Consider the following 22332-nt stretch of genomic DNA (forward strand, 5'->3'; position numbering starts at 1 on the left):
ACTAGGGGTGAGAGGGGGTAGGTAATTTACTAGGGGGTGAGAGGGGGTAGGTTATTTACTAGGGGTGAGAGGGGGTAGGTATTTTACTAGTGGGTGGGAGGGGGTAGGTAATTTACTAGTGGGTGGGAGGGGGTAGGTAATTTACTAGTGGGTGGGAGGGGGTAGGTAATTTACTAGTGGGTGGGAGGGGGTAGGTAATTTACTAGTGTTCATGACTGAAAAGCTGTAGAGATTTTGTCATGTTATAGCCACATACCCCACCACTTTGAAAGTGAATATTATCACCAACCTTAACTCACCCTTATAGGATATTGTACAAATGGCATTTTACAATTATTGGCCAGTTAGATAGGTGTGTAACTTTAGAATCTTAGTATAGGATATTGTACAAATGGCATTTTACAATTATTGGCCAGTTAGATAGGTATGTAACTTTAGAATCTTAGTATAGGATATTGTACAAATGGCATTTTACAATTATTGGCCAGTTAGATAGGTATGTAACTTTAGAATCTTAGTGTAGGATATTGTACAAATGGCATTTTACAATTATTGGCCAGTTAGATAGGTATGTAACTTTAGAATCTTAGCATAGGATATTGTACAAATGGCATTTTACAATTATTGGCCAGTTAGATAGGTATGTAACTTTAGAATCTTAGTATAGGATATTGTACAAATGGCATTTTACAATTATTGGCCAGTTAGATAGGTATGTAACTTTAGAATCTTAGTATAGGATATTGTACAAATGGCATTTTACAATTATTGGCCAGTTAGATAGGTATGTAACTTTAGAATCTTAGTATAGGATATTGTACAAATGGCATTTTACAATTATTGGCCAGTTAGATAGGTATGTAACTTTAGAATCTTAGCATAGGATATTGTACAAATGGCATTTTACAATTATTGGCCAGTTAGATAGGTATGTAACTTTAGAATCTTAGTATAGGATATTGTACAAATGGCATTTTACAATTATTGGCCAGTTAGATAGGTATGTAACTTTAGAATCTTAGTATAGGATATTGTACAAATGGCATTTTACAATTATTGGCCAGTTAGATAGGTGTGTAACTTTAGAAACTTAGTATAGGATATTGTACAAATGGCATTTTACAATTATTGGCCAGTTAGATAGGTGTGTAACTTTAGAATCTTAGTATAGGATATTGTATTCATATGACAATGATCAACATGTAGATAATATTATGTTTGAGTTTCAACTGTCAACACAAAGTTGGACTTACAAAAATATTCAGAGTCTAGTACTAAACTCCATCAACAATCTGTAAACATTGTAGCAAATATTGTGCCTCATTCTACATCCAATGCTACATTATTTTGTTTATGTATTAACCTTTGACCTGACTGCATAATTTACATGCTCACCCCAACTTTCTCTGAGCTTTTACTCCAACCAATTCTCTTGTTTTTTGTTTCTGTGGGAAACCTGACTGCCTTGACATTTTGGCTATCCAACACATCAAATACAGGTTCTTGGTTCCTTACTGTTTTGATTATAGGTGCAGGTTTAGTAATAATGGCCAGGGAACCTGGATAAATAATAAAAGAATGTTATATTGCCATCACTCTTCAAGTTGTATTAATTTGATGATGCTGAGATTAATATTCATACAAAACTCATGTTCATTTGCATATAGGCATGCAATATGCACCCTTCCAGACCCAAGCCTTACCCTTCCAGACCCAAGCCTTATCATTCCAGACCCAAGCCTTACCCTGGCCTCAACCCTTTTCTGAACCATGCATATATAAACCTACATATTTTTGCCACTTTTGCAATTTTACAGTCTTCAACTAGTTCCACTCTACTACTGTTCTATAACTTACATTGTTCCACTTTACTACTGTTCTTAACTTACATTGTTCTGGTCTAGTCCTGATTGTCCGTGGCGTTACCACAGCAACTGGTTTATCTTTTCTTAATCCTTCAAAGACACCTGCTGACTTTGCTCTACTGGAAACATTGTCTTCTTTACGAACTGAGAAAGATGGAACAGATCGTTTAGGTAAGATAAATGAAGTTTTCTTTCCAACACTCTGATTCTGCCTTCTTTGAAGTTGTTCCATTTTACGTTGTAGAATTTGTTGTTGTTGTCTATGCCACTCTTGTTGTTGGATTAACTTCTGTTGTTGTTGTTTTCGTTGATACTCTTGCTAAATAGAAAACCCAAATATAAGCATTAGTTTATGTTTTGAATAATAATTACAACTGATAAAATGCCTTCAGTGAAGGAATACAAATAGTTTAAGTAGATAAATGATGTTTTTAAGTTTTGATAATGTTTATGACAAGTATATCTATTCCATTCCTAAGCTATGCTAATTTATTCACACTTCATAAATACATGTAATTAGGTCATGTTTACAGAAATCAAGAAAATACACTTAAAGGACAATGAAAATCACTTTTCATTATCGAGTATTTAAATTAACAACTCACCTGGTGAAGTAATATTTAAATTAACAACTCACCTGGTGAAGTAATATTTAAATTAACAACTCACCTGGTGAAGTAATACCAGTATTTAAATTAACAACTCACCTGGTGAAGTAATACCAGTATTTAAATTAACAACTCACCTGGTGAAGTAATATTTAAATTAACAACTCACCTGTTGAAGTAATACCAGTATTTAAATTAACAACTCACCTGGTGAAGTAATACCAGTATTGAAATTAACAACTCACCTGGTGAAGTAATATTTAAATTAACAACTCACCTGGTGAAGTAATACCAGTATTTAAATTAACAACTCACCTGGTGAAGTAATATTTAAATTAACAACTCACCTGGTGAAGTAAAACCAGTATTTAAATTAACAACTCACCTGGTGAAGTAATACCAGTATTTAAATTAACAACTCACCTGGTGAAGTAATATTTAAATTAACAACTCACCTGTTGAAGTAATACCAGTATTTAAATTAGCAACCTGGTAAAGTAAACCCAGTATTTAAATTAACAACTCACCTGGTGAAGTAAAACCAGTATTGAAATTAACAACTCACCTGGTGAAGTAAAACCAGTATTTAAATTAACAACTCACCTGGTGAAGTAAACCCAGTATTTAAATTAACAACTCACCTGGTGAAGTAAACCCAGTATTTAAATTAACAACTCACCTGGTGAAGTAAACCCAGTATTTAAATTAACAACTCACCTGGTGAAGTAAACCCAGTATTTAAATTAACAACTCACCTGGTGAAGTAAACCCAGTATTTAAATTAACAACTCACCTGGTGAAGTAAAACCAGTATTTAAATTAACAACTCACCTGGTGAAGTAAACCCAGTATTTAAATTAACAACTCACCTGGTGAAGTAAACCCAGTATTTAAATTAACAACTCACCTGGTGAAGTAAAACCAGTATTTAAATTAACAACTCACCTGGTGAAGTAAACCCAGTATTTAAATTAACAACTCACCTGGTGAAGTAAAACCAATTGTCTTTTCTGTCTGGTTTCTTCTTCTTTGATCATTGTATATATCCGTACTTGTACATTATTTTTGGAGCGTTCCTTTGGAAAGTTATCCTTTTTATATTTTCCAAAATCCCTTTTAGCTGGCGCTGAATGTGGACCTGTGATATGTCAAAGGTCAGAAGTCAAAGTTCAATATGAGCAGGGATAATGTAAGATAACATATGTGAAGATATCATTCAGAATTATGTTTGCCAAATTAACAATTTAGACTTCATCATCTTTTAATATTTTTATGTCTAAATTTGTTGAGGCATATTTTGAATGAGTGATTGTGTTTTTGTTAGTTTCACTCATTCCTTATTTTGTAATTGTTTCATATCTATGTCTCAGTTTTAATCATAATGTTCTCTTTTTGATGTCTTTTTAGATGGTCCTGGGAAGGGCTAGCATTTAGCTAACCAGTTTATCTGTATGAATTTTAAACGAAATTTAATAAATAAATAAATAAATAAATAAATAAATAAATAAATAAATAAATAAATAAATACCAATGTTTTCATTTTTGCACTTTAAAAGTTTTCGAGGAATATGCATATTCTAATTCGTTGTCATTCTATTCACCAGTGTTTTTGTTAAAAGTGATAAGTTGGTAAAGTCCACTTGAGTTCCCAAGTCATTTTACCACTGTCCAGGGTTCCCTATAAGTTGGTAAAGTCCACCTGAGTTCCCAAGTCATTTTACCACTGTCCAGGGTTCCCTATAAGTTGGTAAAGTCCACCTGAGTTCCCAAGTCATTTTACCACTGTCCAGGGTTCCCTATAAGTTGGTAAAGTCCACCTGAGTTCCCAAGTCATTTTACCACTGTCCAGGGTTCCCTATAAGTTGGTAAAGTCTACCTGAGTTCCCAAGTCATTTTACCACTGTCCAGGGCTCCCTATAAGTTGGTAAAGTCCACCTGAGTTCCCAAGTCATTTTTAAACTGTCCAGGGTTCTTACATTTTTTTTCTTACACCCTGCTAATTACGAAAGTTAACAAATACAAAGAAGAGAAAAAAGAGTCCTCCACAAACCTAAAAAGTAACAAGAATATAATACTATTATACCATACCTGTATATTTTTCCATCTTTTGATCTCCCTTCTTTTTCATTGTGTTGTCTGTACCTTTCACTGTTGCGACAGCAGATTTGTGTTTTCTTGGTGAGTTAGGGGGTAACTTGTAGGTCTTGTCTGATTGATCAGTCCATGCATATGTGTCTGGGGTGTCTGCCCGACTTAGACTTGTTGGAGTACTGGAGTAAAGTCTGTGGGATTAACCAGCAAACAGATTGATAGGAGACTAGCACAAAGAAACTACTGGACACATATAATTTCAATGAAATTTGCTATGATATTAGAACTTTACTTGTCAGTAATCTTAGTATAATATTAGACTATATAGACTATTAATACTTACACTATATTTTCATCAGGTACTTGTTGATGTACACGTTCCCCTCGGATAGGTGTTCTTCCTGCATGTAATTTCCTCATTTCTGGTCTTGGACTATACATACTACCCTGGAACCCCCGTCCTATACTTGATCCATTCTGCTTCAAACTCTCCCTTATGCTAGGTTCTGGTACGGTTGTTGTCTTTGTAACATTATATTGCTGTTTCCATGGTGTTGGTTTTGGAGCAGCTCTGACACTACTCCTACTTTGTGTAGATTTGTGACTTTGTCGACTTGGGAACATATCCCGTGATTGCACAGACAAAGGTGTTTTGAAGATCTTTCTGAGAACTTCTGGGGTGGTGGAACCTGATTGGTCGAGAGCAGAGTCCACCTGGGTTGACTGTACCCATTTAACAATCCTGTTTTCTTTACCTGAATCTGAACAATACTCGGATGATACATCCTTTAAGTCTGAAGTCATCACACTCCTCTCATCCTTTGTCTCTGCATCATCTTCTTTCACTTCATGTCTCTCCTCCGACTCATCAACATCACATTCTCCCTCATCCTTCTCCTCCTCCTCCTCCTCCTCCTGCAGTGTATCATTCCCACAATCATTCCCAGAATCCACTGCTTCATATTTCCCAGCATCCTTTTCAGTTATTCCATCTTCATCCTCTGCACTTCCATTTTCTGATTGCACATCCTGTTTCATAATTTCTTCTAATAATTCCTTCTTTTCACTATCCTTCTCTTTCAGCTTAGTTTCCTCGGCAACCATGTATCGTTTTAAAACCTCCTCAAAATGCCGACTCCTTGTGTTCCCAGAGAGTGGTGTACCACATGGACTTTCAGCTCTGCTTCCAACACTTGATTTAACACTAGTTCTCAACTTAAAACCTTCTTCAAGAAAGTCTTCCATGTTAACAATACTTAGTTTAGGTATGCCTTCCTCTTTCTTAGCTGATTTGATTCTATCATCAACAGTTGTGATTGGCCAAGTACTTTCGGTTTCTTGGCACTGATTGGTTAAAGCTTCACTTGAGCTGTTATCATGATTTTGATTTGTGAGTTTTGTTGTGCTTTCCTTGTTCTCATTTGTCGGTTCTGTTTTAGCATCTGTTGTGAAGTTCTCAACATGAGTTTCCACTTTTGGAGTGACTGGTTTAGAAAGAGCCATGTATTTAGAATTATCTGTCCCTTGGTGTGCCCTCCCTTGGATACTGTTGGCTGTAGTTGCATTTCCAAATGGTTTAGTCTGTCAAAATACAAGAGCTAGGTTAACTTTCAGTCATACATACTTCCTTTATCTGAATATAAACTTCAGCTGTCCTTCGGCTATTTTCTTTTAGTCCAATTGGCATTGACATTTCAAGTGAAAGAGTCTATATATAGTATACCCTACACTGTATTCTCAGTTATACAGTTAGGGTATGTAGTATACCCTACACTGTATTCTCAGTTATAAAGATAGGGTATGTAGTATACCCTACACTGTATTCTCAGTTATAAAGATAGGGTATGTAGTATACCCTAACACTGTATTCTCAGTTATAAAGATAGGGTATGTAGTATACCCTACACTGTATTCTCAGTAATAAAGATAGGGTATGTAGTATACCCTACACTGTATTCTCAGTTATAAAGATAGGGTATGTAGTATACCCTACACTGTATTCTCAGTTATAAAGATAGGGTATGTAGTATACCCTACACTGTATTCTCAGTTATAAAGATAGGGTATGTAGTATACCCTACACTGTATTCTCAGTTATAAAGATAGGGTATGTAGTATACCCTACACTGTATTCTCAGTTATAAAGATAGGGTATGTAGTATACCCTACACTGTATTCTCAGTAATAAAGATAGGGTATGTAGTATACCCTACACTGTATTCTCAGTTATAAAGATAGGGTATGTAGTATACCCTACACTGTATTCTCAGTTATAAAGATAGGGTATGTAGTATACCTTACACTGTATTCTGAGTAATTAGGATAGGGTATGTAGTATACCCTACACTGTATTCTCAGTTATAAAGATAGGGTATGTAGTATACCCTACACTGTATTCTCAGTAATAAAGATAGGGTATGTAGTATACCCTACACTGTATTCTCAGTTATAAAGATAGGGTATGTAGTATACCCTACACTGTATTCTCAGTAATTAAGATAGGGCATGTAGTATACCCTACACTGTATTCTCAGTTATAAAGATAGGGTATGTAGTATACCCTACACTGTATTCTCAGTTATAAAGATAGGGTATGTAGTATACCCTACACTGTATTCTCAGTTATAAAGATAGGGTATGTAGTATACCCTACACTGTATTCTCAGTTATAAAGATAGGGTATGTAGTATACCCTACACTGTATTCTCAGTTATAAAGATAGGGTATGTAGTATACCCTACACTGTATTCTCAGTTATAAAGATAGGGTATGTAGTATACCCTACACTGTATTCTCAGTTATAAAGATAGGGTATGTAGTATACCCTACACTGTATTCTCAGTTATAAAGATAGGGTATGTTGTTCTTACATTTGATGTATGAGGTTCAGTGAAATGGGAAAACACTTACTTTAGATGAAGACATTGTAGACATTTTAGGCCTGATTCTGAAATACAAAATATAATAAGAATTATTGTAATGTTAGTTTTTATAGCACTTTTCAACACTCTGCTCAAAGTGTTTCACAATTATTAAATATCTATAGCAGCACAACGGCCTCTTATACTTCCTCAACTCCCTGGGGAGTATACAGTCCATTGCGGCCTATATAAGTGCATCAGATTAAAGCAGTCATATTGCAACCTCTATCCTAACAGGTCCCCAATTATACAGTTGAAATGACTGAGGCACAGTCATGGTTCAAATCTAACCCAAGGACTTTAGCTATTCAGAAACAAATGGCAACCTAAATATACCTTTACCATATTTGGAGCTACCTGGCCTAAGTGATGACAACTCAAAATGTATATATTATGCTAATTACCTAAATATACCTTTACCATATTTGGAGCTACCTGGCCTAAGTGATGACAACTCAAAATGTATATATTATGCTAATTACCTAAATATACCTTTACCATATTTGGAGCTACCTGGCCTAAGTGATGACAACTCAAAATGTATATATTATGCTAATTACCTAAATATACCTTTACCATATTTGGAGCTACCTGGCCTAACTGATGACAACTCAAAATGTATATATTATGCTAATTACCTAAATATACCTTTACCATATTTGGAGCTACCTGGCCTAAGTGATGACAACTCAAAATGTATATATTATGCTAATTACCTAAATATACCTTTACCATATTTGGAGCTACCTGGCCTAAGTGATGACAACTCAAAATGTATATATTATGCTAATTACCTAAATATACCTTTACCATATTTGGAGCTACCTGGCCTAACTGATGACAACTCAAAATGTATATATTATGCTAATTACCTAAATATACCTTTACCATATTTGGAGCTACCTGGCCTAACTGATGACAACTCAAAATCTACATAGAATTTGCCTTTCTTGCCTTTCCTAAAAGTAGAAATTGAATTTAAAAAATGAGCAATAAATAAAAAGTACAACATATACTTGTGGAGCATTTGACTGATTATTTCAATAGTGTCATTTCAATAGTGTCATTTCAATAGTGTCATTTCAATAGTGTCATTTCAATAGTGTCATTTCAATAGTGTCATTTCAATAGTGTCATTTCAATAGTGTCATTTCAATAGTGTCATTTCAATAGTGTCATTTCAATAGTGTCATTTCAATAGTGTCATTTCAATAGTGTCATTTCAATAGTGTCATTTCAATAGTATCATTTCGATAGTGTCATTTCAATATTGTCATTTCAATAGTGTCATTTCAATAGTGTCATTTCAATAGTGTCATTTCAATAGTGTCATTTCAATAGTGTCATTTCAATAGTGTCATTTCAATAGTGTCATTTCAATAGTGTCATTTCAATATTGTCATTTCAATAGTGTCATTTCAATAGTGTCATTTCAAAACTTTTCATGTAAATTCAAACATTAAATTGACATGTCATCATAATCACCATCAAGCAATTTATAATTTTAAAATGAATGAATACTCTGATTACTCATGAATATCAATAAAAGACCATCATTCCTTTACACATAGAGGTAACCCTCCACATACCAGCATCACTCTCTCAGACTTTTAACACTTAGCTATCATTCCTTTACACAGAGGTAAAACCCCCCCCACACACACACACACACACACACATACATACATACCAGCATCACTCTCTCAGACTTTAACACTTAGCTATCACTCCTTTACACATAGAGGTAACCCCCCCCCCCCCCCCCCCCCCCCCCACATACCAGCATCACTCACCCACACTTTTAACACTTAGCTACCAAGCACTGTATTTACTTACTGATAATCTGGGTCATATAAACTTGGCTTTGTCAGCATTACTGGTGTTGGTGCCGTTTTCTTGGCTGCCACTTTCACTACATAAAACAACATAAGTATTCATTAAATTTTATCCTAATTTGTTTTAACACTGAAAATCATTTTACATTTCAATCATGTTGTTATGTTTTACTGTTTTCACTTTGAGTTTCTAAAATACAGTGTTACCACTCTTTTCTATGTTTCTTAGATTTCCCTTTCTTCGTTAAGTTGTCTTTGATAATATTCTATTTCATTTCTTTGAAATCACTTTATTTCACTGAATTCATTGAAATTACTAAAATCAAAACCTGTGTTTTGTATTCTTTCTTAAATATGTTAATTTCTGTATTCTCAGCTGGGCTGTGATTAGTAACTCAAATATATATATCTGTACCTTGTTCCTTGATTTTATTGTTATTCCCATCATTCTTTTGTGCTTCCTGTGATTGTTTCTTGTAGTCTCTTTTAATGGTGTGATCAAGCTCCCATAATCCTCTGCTCTTCAGCTGTTCATCCATCAATAGATTGTACATTGCACTAACGTCGTCACAACGAAACTCATGAACGTTGCTTTCAATCCGATCCAGAGGTACTTTCAACATTTCAGACATTCTCTTGATTATCTGAAAATGCACAAATTAAATAAAATTGAATTAAGTTTAGTTGTTCTCCTCTCTGACTCTTCCCCATTGGGACACTTTTACACAGAGAAAGTGTCTGCATGAAAGGAACTGTCCGCTATTAAACACTTTCAACCCATGAATGAAACTGTCCTTCTCTTGTTAATCATTTCTATAGCACTTTCCACACCTTGTCAAGGGTTACAATGCAATCAACATATGCTACCCTGTCTAACACAGTGTGCTACTGCACCTAATTCTGAACCTGTCATTCTGTAAAGTGTGTGTAAAAAATCACCCATACCTTGATGGGTCTTGAACAAAGTGCCTCTAGTTCTGTACCTATCTATCCAAAGACTAACCACTTTACTCCATATGGAATTAGTTCATTGACTTGACAATGCATATGTGCACCAGGGTTAATAACAGAACTATGGATGGGTAAAATGGAAATACTGCTCGATTTGAGACTGTCATTTTGTTACAGAATGAGTCCTTGCCAGGTTCATTGATTTCACACTGAACTTTTGGGGAAACCATCAGATTATTTGGCCGAGATGTGCGGGATGGGATTTCTTTAGTGAATTTTGTAATTGACATGATAATGGGTAAGGCTCGTTAAACAGAGCTATAGATAACTAGGTTGACTTTCTGGTGAAAAACCTAAAAACTCATCAAATTCGAAGTATAACTTCGTTATAGTACACGTTCTCGGAGATTTACCGTTTTTATTAGGACACAGTTAAATTAACGGACAGGTTAACTAAAACAGTCCTGAAAAAAAAACAGGACATGTCCTCTATCCTGTACTCTAACTATCAGTTAATGTGGACATATGGAATAGACCTGGGTATTTATTTTGGAATTTTTATTTATAAAAAAAATGACTTTACTGTGTTTTTCTTTTTAAAAAAAGAATGTGTTATTTCACATTGTTTGTGAATAACATATACTAAGATGCAAAAAAAGTTTGATATTGTGCATAAAAAGTTTGTTATTGTATGTACAATAACAGTAATTTTACATATTTACAATGTTTTGCAATTTATTGATTTTGTATATGTTATTTCACATTCTTTTTTTAAGTACAAAAACATAGTAAAGTTGTGCGATCAATTAAAAATACCGCCAATGGCATTGTAGCACAACTGTACAGTTTTTAAAAATGTTTATCCATATGCTAGTCCATACTAACAATAGGTGTTCATTTGTTGAATGACTATCCAGTTGCCTATCCAGCCATGTTGTTATCTTTATGATAAATGCTATCATTTGGCTGTTGCTATGGGTGTGGGTCATGTTGTTAGATAAATGTGCATACATTTTTGTATGTTTTTGTTCACTTGTGTATGAATTCCTGATATTATCTTCGCAATATATGTCATCATTTGGCTGTTGCTATGGGCGTGGTCATAGTTGCTAGGGTATTTGCATACATTTTTTTGAATGATTACTCACTTGCCTACCAGATGATGTTGTTATTTGACCAAAATATACTGCCATTTGGTTGTTGCTAAGGGTGTGGTCATGGTTGCGAGGGCCAATTTTGTAAAAATGTTTTGAAAAAATCTGCAGAATAACTTTCAGAAACATTGACCATATACTTTTTGAGATATAAGTTTTTGACCAAAAATGAACATTTTTACACCTAATTTGCATATCACTCATGGAATCATTGTATGCTTAATTATACTTCTTCGTCCATACATCCCTAGATGCATTCCCATTAAATTTCAGCCCAATCTGCTCAGTAGTTTTGGAATTACAGATTTTTAACCAAAAAGACACATTTTTAGCCCTAATTTGCATATTACTGATGGAATCATCATGTCATGAACAAATCTTACTTTACAACCCCTTAAGAATGTTCCCACCAAATTTCGCTCCAATTCATTGTTACAGTGTATGTGATTGGCTGGTCAGAATTCATTGTTACAGTGTATTGTGATTGGCTGGTCAGAATTCATTGTTACAGTGTATTGTGATTGGCTGATCAGAATTCATTGTTACAGTGTATTGTGATTGGCTGGTCAGAATTCATTGTTACAGTGTATTGTGATTGGCTGGTCAGAATTCATTGTTACAGTGTATGTGATTGGCTGGTCAGAATTCATTGTTACAGTGTATTGTGATTGGCTGGTCAGAATTCATTGTTACAGTGTATTGTGATTGGCTGGTCAGAATTCATTGTTACAGTGTATTGTGATTGGCTGGTCAGAATTCATTGTTACAGTGTATTGTGATTGGCTGGTCAGAATTCATTGTTACAGTGTATTGTGATTGGCTGGTCAGAATTCATTGTTACAGTGTATTGTGATTGGCTGGTCAGAATTCATTGTTACAGTGTATTGTGATTGGCTGGTCAGAATTCATTGTTACAGTGTATTGTGATTGGCTGGTCAGAATTCATTGTTACAGTGTATTGTGATTGGCTGGTCAGAATTCCTTGTTACAGTGTATCTTGATATATTAGTCACTTTTGTTCAGTGCTATAAGACATTACTTTATACTAATCTATCAATTTAATGTTGACTGACTGACTGACTGACTGACTGACTGACTGACTGACGGACTCATTGGTTGGTTGGTTGATTGATTGATTGATTGATTGATTGATTGATTGATTGATTGATTGATTGATTGATGTAGTGATTGATCAATTGATCGATCGATCAAGTGAATGAGTGAGTGAGGAAATGATCAAGAGAACAAATGAACGAATGAGTGAGTAGTGAGTGAGTGAGTGAGTGAGTGAGTGAGTGAGTGAGTGAGTGAGTGAGTGAGTGAGTGAGTGAGTGAGTGAGTGAGTGAGTGAGTGAGTGAGTGAGTGAGTGAGACAGTGTGAGGGTAAAATATGGCCCTACCTTTTTCCTCATCTCTTGATCTTTTGGAGGAGGTTGGTATGGATAAAACTCTACTTTTCCTTTCTCTGTCAGCCATGGATGGACTTCAATATCTAGGATTGCAATTCTGAGATCCGGATTGGGTTCCACACAGAGATGTAACAGGTCACAACATTCTAGGAAAAAGAATGAAATTTTGACAGGATGGGAAGACAAGCGTTATTATTCGTCTTGCCTGTAAATTTAACATAAGAATTGTTAGACTCAGATCAGGATTGAAAATTTGGTATGAAAACTAGTTGTCTGGCAGAGCTTTAGAAAATAATGTCCTGAATAATCCTATGTAATTGTCAAACATCGCACTAAGAAGATAACAGCACTGTAAGAACCTGGGATTGAAACCTTGGCCTTTAAAAGGAATGATACATGATTACTCTAGTCCTCTATCACTCTCTGAACATATACCATCTCTAAAGGGTCTCTAATAATTACTCATTTTTTGTGTTATTGCCACTTTCAGTACTTTGCCATCAGCTTTGTTTACAAACAACAGCCACACATATCAGAACCCCACCCACAACTATGATTTACAGGGTTATGCATATCGCAGCTCCTCCCACAAACTTTGATTGAGTCTACCCTCTTACCTTGACTGAGATGTGTCATATCTTTACCATGAGTATTAGTCAGGCCATATTGGATTTGTTGTAGTAGTTTTTGTCTTCTGTTTGGTTCAGTGAAAGGTGTGGTGAATGGCAGCTTGCCTACCACCATTGCATACATGTTAACACCCCTAGGCAAAATACAATGTGCCAAAGTAAGACAAGTTGCCATGGTAACAAGATACCTACAACTTTTCAAGCGAATTTGACAAGAACTTCACATACCTCATTTTGAAGTATCACAAATTCTTAACCTTCTTACTGTTATAAATATTGTATATTCATGTATGAATTGTATAATGACACATCTGGGCAGCCTAGTTCTATATCAGACACTGACACAGTGAGTATTATTCTAACTGTATGTGTGATACACCTGTTGGCAGTGTTCATGTGTGATACAGTCTAGTTCAAAATACCATGCAGCTTTTCTGTTTGATACAACCACGCAGAAATCAACAAAAAACTGTATATGTCACACTTCAATAGCAAGATTGCATTCTTGTTACATTCAGTCTAAATGAAATAGACCATTTAAATGTATTGCAACTCCATGCAGACATTCTGGCACCAATTTTTTTCTTAGTATCAAACACCCAATAGAGGGCACATAAATTGTCCTTTCCGTAGTGTTCATTTGATAGTGGGCATGTATAGTTCATTTCACTTCAGTGTTTTATTTAAGGGCGGTAAGTAGGTAAAATCTACCGGGGTTCCCACATCATTTTACCGGGGTTCCCCACCTAAATTATGATACATTGCATGGGAAGCACTACCAGTTTTACCTCTTTCCCCCTTTCTGTTACCGGGGTTCCCAAACCTTAGCAAAAACACTGCACTTAGACAAAATGTAGCAAGAAACTGTATTCATTCAAGTGTAGCATGTCCAGTTTCTTGTTGGTTTCTGTATGGTTGTATCAAAAAAAAAAAAAGCTGCAGAGTAAATTGTAAAATTCAAAATCACTGTCAAGTAAATTGTTGCTGAAAATATTTCTCTTTGGAATAAAGGCTGTCTTGGAATTGTTCAATGAATTAATTGAGTTAGTAAATATAATTATATTTTTTATATTTTTGTTATAATTCTTCTTTTGTTGCTTCCATTGTTTTCCTCCTGCTATGTTTGTTGGTTTTCTTCTATCATAATCATGATTTCTTTGTTATTACACTTGTTGTTTATTGTGTTGTTGTTGTTGTTGTTGTTGTTGTTGTTGTTGTTGTTTACTTACAGACTCCAGATATCCACTTCTGATCCATATTTGGTGCCCATAACAAATAGTTCCGGGGCAGCATATTCTGGTGAGCCACAATGTGTTTGTAGTAGTGCATCTGGTCGAAATGTATTACTCAGCCCAAAATCTAGAAGACAGTGTAGTGTCAATGGCATTACTTAATATCTGACATCACATTATTGTGATACATCTCAGAGATTAGGCACTCTATAAGTCTACTTTAGAATTATTCTACAATTAACTAGATCTTAAATATTCCCATAAAGCATCATCTCCTAAGCCTTTTCTACACTTTTAAGTTGTTTATACACATACACACCCCATCAACGTACCCCTCCCCATCCCCACCCCACCCCCATCCCCACCCTACCTCACACTCACCATGGCACTTAGACTGGCACCAGTACCTTGTGTGACATTTTTTTTATGAGTTTCATTCTGCAATTGTTTTGAATTGTTATTCAGTTCAAATGTTATAAAGGAAAATCAACTCTTAATTTTTACAACTAGTAGTTTCCCAATGGCTATATGCATTCATCTGACTGTTTTACAATCACTCAGTAAGGTTATCATGAGAGGCAGAGGCAGAGACAGCGACAGACAGACAGACAGACAGACAGACAGACAGACAGACAGACAGACAGACAGACAGACAGCGACAGACAGACAGACAGACAGCGACAGACAGACAGACAGACAGACAGACAGACAGACAGACAGACAGACAGACTAGTAGAGAACGTACAGTAACTAGACTACTTCCATCTCTCCAATAGTTCTATTTTGGTAATGATATTACACCAATCATTTTTACTCACCTACTATCTTTATATTCTTTTTCTTCTCATCAAGGATAATATTCTCCATTTTCAGGTCCCTGGTAAAAAATCACAAACAGAAAAATAGATATTAGTGCAACGAACCTGCGACCATCAGAGACCTGATGACCATGGTGAAGTTGAAGCAGTATTTGTATATAGTATATGATATACCTCACGTTTATTTTTTTTCGATAATTCACCACTAGATGGCGCTCACCATAATCCTGTCATTTTTGACTGTTAGTGACTCCACCGTCAGCATGGTCAGAGTGCGAGTGGATGTAGGTGGGTGGGCGTGATACATTTAAACGGGAAGGGGTTAAACTACCTTTCACACAGTTTCATAAGAGCACTGACGTCGATCCAGACAATGTTTTATCATTTGTGGTGAGAAAAACAAACTATTCTAGTCTGCAAACATTAGTTTGTTAATCAATGTAGTTATTGACAAACAGATAGAAGAGATAAGAGTGGTACGCAGTGTCACGACGGACGCCCACCTTGTCAATACAACTTGTACGTACACAAACTAATCATGTGATGTCGTAGGATAAAAAGAATAACTTTACATGGCCATGACACTAATAAATAGGAAAACGATCAATTCATTACATACTTGCAAATATACAAATGCTGGTTTAACAACCTATCGAACATCCGTTACTCCTTGTGTCCATATACAGCGTTTTAAGCTCTCTGTATGTCAGTATGTGCGTCTGTCTAACTCTCTGTCCCCCCTGTCAGTGTCATGCTCTCCCATTTGTCCCTTCCTCCCTGTCAATTTATGTCAGCCTCCATCTCTTGATCCCCCTCTTGATCCCCTCTTTCCCTCCCCTCCCCCCCTCTCTCTCTCTCTCTCTCTCTCTCTCTCTCTCTCTCTCTCTCTCTATCTCTCTCTCTCTCTCTCTCTCTCTCTCTCTCTCTCTCTCTCTCTCTCTCTCTCTCTCTCTCTCTCAGTATCTACTACAGTGCTGTTATGCTTCTAAAGTAGGCATAAACAGGGGTTAGATATAGAATGATAAATGAGAGCACACACAGCTGACAAATATAGAACTCGGGAGACATATTTATTTGCCTACCAGTGAAAAATCTACCTCCATGACTTGGTTCAAGGACGGAACACTGATAACATTTGTTCTAATTTTAGCCGTTGATTTTCAATGCTACACCGGTTCATTGCAATGAAAAGAAAGTCACTCTTTGAAGGCGGAAGAGCTGATTATGTTTGACAGAAAGTGGCCTGTAAGTAAAACAAAGTTGCCTTCGAGTGCACTATCAAAACAATACCTGCTATTGAGTGCCTTACAGAAAAAACGCACAGGTAGTACCACACCTAGGTAACATTGTTTCGTCAAAAGTTTAATACGGCCATTGCGTGCAGAGTGAAATAAACTTTTTTTTTTACAATTAACTCCACTTAAACGCCTTTTTCCTCTACGTCCACTCAATGGGATTTCTTAGTTCAGTTTACTGTACAAATTAATAGGTTCTATAGAGTGCGATTTTACGATCCACTGCTACGGAGTAAATTGGATAAAATTTGGGTTTTTTAGACTCCTCCCAAGAGACAACCTTGGTTTATGTTGAATGCATATTATCTGTTTTCTAACTGGCTTCCGGCCAAAATGGAGGAAGAGTTAAGCAATTTCACGACTCAAGGACTGTGAACAATCGTTCAGTTTAGAATGTTGACCTGCCATCTTACATAGTCATCAAGTACAGGTTAATTCCTAATTGGCGTGTCAATCACAACAAGTATCGCAGAACTACATTTTTGAGTGACGTGTCATCGACGCATGCGCTTTAAATCGTTCGTATTCTGCTGCCATGGAAACTATTTACCGTTGCTATGTGATACTGGGTTGCTTGCGTCTTATTTGTTACACGTTTCTGACTGCCGGTGTTCCTCAAACGTCTTAAAGAAGCAAAGTTGTTTATACTTCGGGAGAGTCCAATCTTAAATACAAACTTAAAGGAAATGCCATGAATACCTTGTTAGCCTGACTGCCATGTAGTATCGTTTTTAATAGCGATGTAACGTATTCACAGTTTTACAAGTTTAAACAAGTATTTACTTTGCTATGTAAAAGAAAACTCTTCTTGTTTAGATATTGACTTGAAATCCATTCGAGCCGTGTTGCGCTCTATTGATGCGTGCAGTGACCAGACTAAGATAGCCAATACCTAGGGCTACGTAGAAAGTGTTACAGTCTACGGGTTCCCAGGTTGCCCCTTCTAGTAAAGAGAAAACGTGAGAACGAAAACCGGACAACAGAGTCCGAACTATTCACATCAATTTTTAGGATGATTAAGTTAATCTTCGGTCGTAAAGGCCGGGTTAACTGGGAAAATTACAGCTCATATTTCAGTCTTAAATGGACTTCACGACTGATTGTTATAAGTTTGACAGGCGTGAACAGTGCACGTCTTAACACGACAATTCAGTTATTACAACCTTCTCTTTGTAAGCTACAAGTACCTATACACATTCGTCGGCTATCTTGAAACACTAGCCGTTTGCCTCTATTTTATCGTGACACCGGAGTACATTATATAGTGTCCCGTGTGTCTAATATGTGTTGTAGCGGATTACAAAGGTCGCTATTTCGCTCGTCTAGGCCGGGGGCGTTGGTAACTTTTTGCCGACAACTCGGCTGAAAGAAACGTATTGTTTTCCGTTTAGCTTTTGGGCAATGTTCGAATTTCAGTGTGTCTGACCACAGCTTCGTGAAATGGTCTTAGCGGAGTCAGAGTTATCTGTTTATCGTCTGTTGTCAGTGCCTAACTAATAACACTAAGCTTAGATTATTATATCTCTCATTTCGGAGAGTTTTGTCTGTAGTTAGTTTACATGCGAATGGTAATTTATATACAAATTCTGCATACAATTTTGAAAACATTTCCATCAATATGTTAGCAGAAAACTTTAATTATTTTATTTTATTTTTTTTTAAATCTCCGATTCATTTTAGATTCAGAATTACTTTTTACGTGTCAATCGCTGTGAAAGTTTTGAACACGAAGATACCACAATTACGCCTATTTCACTGCGAACAAAATAACATAGGAAATCTTTCGATAAATGTCTCCCTCACGCGGCAGACTATAGAGTTTGTTGAAATCTGTTGTCACGACAACAGATGACAGCTAGTACAGTGCAAGCTATCAACGATATCATGTTACCAATAAAATTTTATGTTGTGGGTATAACTTTTTCGGGTTTCCTAAATTAATTGTACACGATTTGATCGAGCGAACAACAACATCGTGGGAGTAGAAGTCTTTGGAAACTGGGTCGAAGTTCAGAAATGTATTTTTGACCTTGGCCGATGGAATAGATGGCTACATTCCAAACCACAAACGCCATACAGACTTCATATTGCACATACTTGTACTTAATGTTGTTTGTTGATATTTTGTAAACAATGGGTTGCTGAGCCGGACAAAGTTAGAGTAGATTTTTGGCTGGGTTAATACTTGGAATCCTAAGCTGCCTTGGTGGTCTTGCCTTTCGTTCAACCTGGATAGAACATGTCGTGATCATCTTACGACTGGGTCGATTTTTTCAAGATGTTGTAAGATGCTTCTAAGATTTGATAAACGTTTCTGTGGTATTTATTTTCAAGTCGCTGACAATCAGATCGGAATGTGACAGATTCTTGGTCAAACACAAAAAACAACAACATACATCCATGGTGATAGAGAATCAAACTCCTGCTGTAAATTACACGTCAAATTATTTTGCCAATACCGCTAAGTTAAAACAATAAACGTCATTTTTTGCATGCAGGCAAATGAAAACATATCGTTCAGTCAACTTGACAAAAACATTTTTCTAGTCGTCAAAATGGGCATACATGCATATGCATATTAAAGTAAGTAAAAAATTTTGCAACACTATCACTTCCTAACTCCATCCGTATTAAATCATTTGCATTGACTAAATGTATGCAATCCTGCAACTTTTAGGCACGCTCGATTTAATTTTGGATTATCATCATTAATAAGGTCATTATTTTTGGTATTTGCACAAGAACTACACTACAATTACACAAAAACTTAAATTTTAGAATTTTTTCAACAAAAAGTTTCAGATGTCGAAAACTAATTCACGTTCTTTTTCGCGTACAAGTCAACCCAGTCGTAAGACAAAATTACACGGAGACATGACTAAAAGTTGCAGAATTGCATAAATTTAATATGATCAGGGAAAATGATGTTGGGAAATAAATCATTTAATATGGATGGGGTTAGGAAGTGATATTGGTAAAATATATATTCCGGTTTACAGTTCCCGACCATATGTAGGGAACTAACAATCATAAGTTTAATGATGACCGGGGCTGGGAGATGGCGATGAAGTTACCATCTCAAGAAACATTCGATCAGCCTACAACTATCTCAACACATTCCTTTCTCCCTAGTAATAGGGACAGTTCTCTTTTCCCACACCCCATCGCAAAGATTTTGGGGGCTTAAATTTCGGGAAGACACAGAACAGAACGTGCTAGTATCTGTTCTGCTCTACTTGCAATCTCTGAAAGATAAAGGCCTTCTTTATCATTGAGAATTAACATCTTCGTTTATATTATCTGGCTGTAGAATCAGATATCCAAATCAAACTGTCTACACGTAGGCCTAGTAAAGGGTCAAGTATTCATGGCTCTTACACATGGGACTTGTTCATTCTAGCGGATTTCACCACGAACAATGTCCATTCCGGTTGGAGGAGCTAGTGCGGACATTGGCCGTCTCTGATTTCTAGCAGTGCTTTCAAAACCCACACCTTGACTAGTGCATCAGTCAACGCAGAAGGTTTGTAAACAATGCACAGCTCTCCCTTGCTGTGGTCTGAGTGTATATACGCTACAATGATATATAGGTTAAAGTGTTAGACCGTCTGACTATATACTGGCATCCTTCAAGGTTGTTTTACACAATTAATAGCGTTGTATGCTCGTTATAGACCATTCAAAAGGTCCGATCGACGAGACACACCTGTGCCTGGTCAATGCAGGACAGTCAAACAATCAGCTTGGTGTCACAAGTCGTAATAGCGCCCCCTCGGTTCTACCTTTTCTCACGAACATTCAGCGACAGGAAAGCGGGGCCGTCACTCATCACATCCCGACTTTCCCTTCCGATGACTGCCGAGTTTCCTTAGCAACGGGTGGGTAAACAGAGTTGACTGTCCTTACGTACACGAGAGTGGGGTAGCAACATAAAAAAGAGAAAAGAAAACAAAAAAGAAGAAAAGCAAATGTGTATAGACCATGACGATTTGTTGAAAGTGCCGTTTGATGAAAATGGCCCTCAGGCACGATTAGTCAAGACAAACTTCCCGGGTGTAATTCTCACGCCGTTTAGTAAACTGTGACTCTTCAAACGATATATCTAGGGAATTTAGTGTTTACAAATAAAACAGACACTGTTTCTTTTAGTTTTGACAACAATGAAGTAGCCAGGGGTGCTATGGGAAATATGACCATTATCATAGATGCTAACAAACCCGCCAATTAATTTGGTGAAACAGTAATGAGTGCACAATTTATTCTCCAAACATGTACACGGCATGTGTTCGTTTTAGGTGACCAGACCTATCCTAAGTACCATCTAAACCAGTTTTGTTTTTCAGGTCTTTCTTTTAATTGACTTTTTATGCTGACATTTTCACAAGCTATACGACCGGTAAGGTCAGCCCCCAGGGGTAGGCATAATCTAAACCCCGTCTGCTGTGTATGAGGTAATGTTTAAATTTAGGCCAGACCTTTGGCCGCTAGACTAACTAAGTACTCTATACGTCTCATTATGGGCCTATTCCCATGACCGGTTTTGGACAAACTCTTGTGCCGGGGTTGAGTAACCTTCATATCAAGCCACCACCCAGTGAAATCACACACCAGTGAGTTCAAAGTTTGCAATAAAATCTGAAATAAAGATGGCTGACAGCTGATAATGTCATTGATGTCAATTTCAACTCCAAAGTTCTCAAGGTCGAAATTTATTCTTCTGTTGAAAGATACTTTTTTTTCAACTCTTTCCTCTTTCTGTTTCACTATCTTTCATTTTCGCTTTCTTTTTTTCTGCCATTTCTCGATTTATGCTAATTAATATGTAAGGAACTGTCTGCTACTCACCACCACAATTAGATATACATCTATATACACATTATACAAATATGTCTGTGTTGTTAGGTTTTTCTGAGATTTTGGATAATGACGAGCACTTTTATCGAACACTGTAATCAGGATTAATTAATAATTACTTTTCCTACGATTTTGGTCCAAAATCATAATGTAATACGACAAAAGTTACAGATAAATGACAAATTTGAAAGGCGGAATTGAGTCTTGAGATAAGCAATCCTGTGCAAGTGTGAGTTGGGAAATATACAATTCTGCGGTTTATGAAGACTATATCCCGTCCGAAAGGACAACTGTCTTTCGTACTAGTGACACAGGATAGTCAGTAAAAGGGGATTTAGTGGACGACAATTGGATGATCATTTGTAAAATATGTGCCATACCATTTGGAATACCATCCTTATCGGACACATATTTCATGATCAGTATCAGAACGTGATGATCAAAGGAAAGCGATCATCTCGTTCCTTTCCTCCTACCCTGGACAAAGATGAGTCAGATAGCGTTTTTAAAAAGAATAAGTCGGTCGGTCATTTCGGGTCATGTGTACAAGATCACGTGATCTAAATTTATTACTCACTTTTTCCGACGGGAAAATTCCATTAATATGATAAATTAATGTTAGTGTGTTTACTTGTCACTTTAACAACATATGACAAGCTGCAGTTGGCCA

At 36.3% G+C, this 22332-nt stretch overlaps 1 protein-coding gene across 1 annotated transcript in view; it reads right to left on the minus strand.

The window, feature by feature from the left end:
* Window positions 1-12980: 12980 nt before the first annotated feature.
* The window catches only part of LOC144445415 (uncharacterized), a 45042-nt gene continuing 35690 nt past the window's right edge, over window positions 12981-22332 (minus strand). The window contains exons 2-5 of the mRNA XM_078134954.1: window positions 15514-15572; window positions 14693-14822; window positions 13452-13597; window positions 12981-13039 (exon numbers count right to left, since the gene is read on the minus strand). Of these exons, the coding sequence (XP_077991080.1) occupies window positions 12981-13039; window positions 13452-13597; window positions 14693-14822; window positions 15514-15562 (384 nt within the window). The 5' untranslated portion in view covers window positions 15563-15572. The remainder of the gene's footprint in view (window positions 13040-13451; window positions 13598-14692; window positions 14823-15513; window positions 15573-22332) is intronic.

This window comes from Glandiceps talaboti, chromosome 14, assembly GCF_964340395.1.
Source record: "Glandiceps talaboti chromosome 14, keGlaTala1.1, whole genome shotgun sequence".
NCBI classification, from domain to species: domain Eukaryota; kingdom Metazoa; phylum Hemichordata; class Enteropneusta; family Spengelidae; genus Glandiceps; species Glandiceps talaboti.